Raw genomic sequence first — 1,472 nt, 5'->3', positions numbered from 1 at the left:
TTCTATTTTTGCCATTTGAGCTCCATTTAAGGCTGCTGCCACGAGCAGCGACAGTCTATAGTTTTTCCATTCATACCCCAACTATAAATAAATGCCGCTGCTGCAGCAACAGCTGCTGCTGCAACTGCTGCTGCTGCTGTTCCTGCTGCTGCCGTTGCTCTGTGCGGGGCCTCAGGTGTACAGACAGCTCGTTCGCTGCTTGCTGCCCGAAACTGCCTCGCAGGGGAAAGCAGCAAAATAAAAATATAAATAAAAAACTAATTATAATTATTTAAGAATTAAAATAATATAATTCTAGTAGTAATATAAGGGGAGAGAAGTCGAGCGAAGAAGCAGTGCAGCAGCAGCAGCAGCAGCAGCACGAAGAGCAGCAAGGGCGGCGTTGTAACGCCAGCAGCAGAAACCACTTAGGAAGTAAAAGTGATTCATTTTAAATATAGAACAGTCAAGTTTAGAGATAATTACATTTGCGTTGAACTGCTGCTGCTGCTGCTGCTGCGGTTGTGGCTTTGCTGCTGCTGCTACTGTTGAAGCTGGCAGCAATAATGGCCTTATAAAGGCTGTTAGCAGTGAAGTGAAAACAGAAAAGTAACATTTTGGAATTGAAATAATATAATAAAGAAATAAAGGTAGTAATAGTACTAATATATTAACGGGCAGCCTAGGCTGCAGCAGCAGCAGCAGCAGCAACTGCAGCAGCAGCGGCAGCAGCAGCAGCAAGGTGGCTGGGGCTGCAACAACAGCAGCAAAGCAGCGGCAACTGCAAGGCTACTCTGGCTTCAAGAGCAGAGCAACTGCAGCAGCAGCACGGCTGCAGCAGCAGCAGCACGGCTGCAGCAGCAGCAGGGCAACTGCAGCAGCACGGCCAGTTGCTGCAGCTCCAGCAGCAAAGCACGAACGCCGAAGATGCATGCAAAGTGGCCCCAGAAACGCCATTTAGGGTTTAGGCTTTAGGGTTTAGGGAGGGCGCTTTAGGATATAGCCTTTGAAGCCTAGGCTAGGGTTTGGGGTTTGGGGTTTAGGGTTTAGGGTTTAGGGTTTAGGGATTTACGCGGCCCCTCAGTGGTGTGTTTGCCTCATCTAGGGATATTAGCTGCTGCTCTGGGCCGTTTCATATTCCAAACCCTAAACACTAAACCCTAAACCCTCGACCGCAAACCCTAATAAACCCTAAACCCTCAACCGCAAACCCTAAACCCTGAAACAAACCCCAAACCCTCAACTGTAAACCCCAAAATTAGCCCGTAAGCCCTAAACCCTGAAACAAACCCCAAACCTTCAGTCCTAAACCCTAAGATTAGCCGTATGTCCTAAATACTTAAAGCCTAAACCCTAAACCCTAAACCCCTAGGCCATAGATAAACTCTAAACCCCAAATCGTGAACCCCTAACCCCAGAAGAAACCCTAAAACCTAAACCCCCCAGCTCAGAGGCTCAAGATGCATTTACTGAAGCATTTTTTCTCATTTTAA

The 1,472-nt window shown here is 47.5% G+C and overlaps 1 protein-coding gene across 1 annotated transcript in view; it reads left to right on the top strand.

Moving 5' to 3' along the window:
* Positions 1 to 388, top strand: part of ETH_00007400 (uncharacterized protein) — a gene marked incomplete at both ends in the record, with an annotated part of 2,037 nt that extends 1,649 nt beyond the window's left edge. The window contains one exon of the mRNA XM_013376669.1: positions 311 to 388. Within this exon, the coding sequence (XP_013232123.1) occupies positions 311 to 388 (78 nt within the window). The remainder of the gene's footprint in view (positions 1 to 310) is intronic.
* Positions 389 to 1,472: the final 1,084 nt, after the last annotated feature.

Source organism: Eimeria tenella, genomic scaffold (genome assembly GCF_000499545.2).
Source record: "Eimeria tenella Houghton genomic scaffold, Eth_scaff39, whole genome shotgun sequence".
Classification (NCBI taxonomy): Eukaryota; Apicomplexa; class Conoidasida; order Eucoccidiorida; family Eimeriidae; genus Eimeria; species Eimeria tenella.
This window is presented reverse-complemented; position numbering and strand designations above follow the sequence as displayed.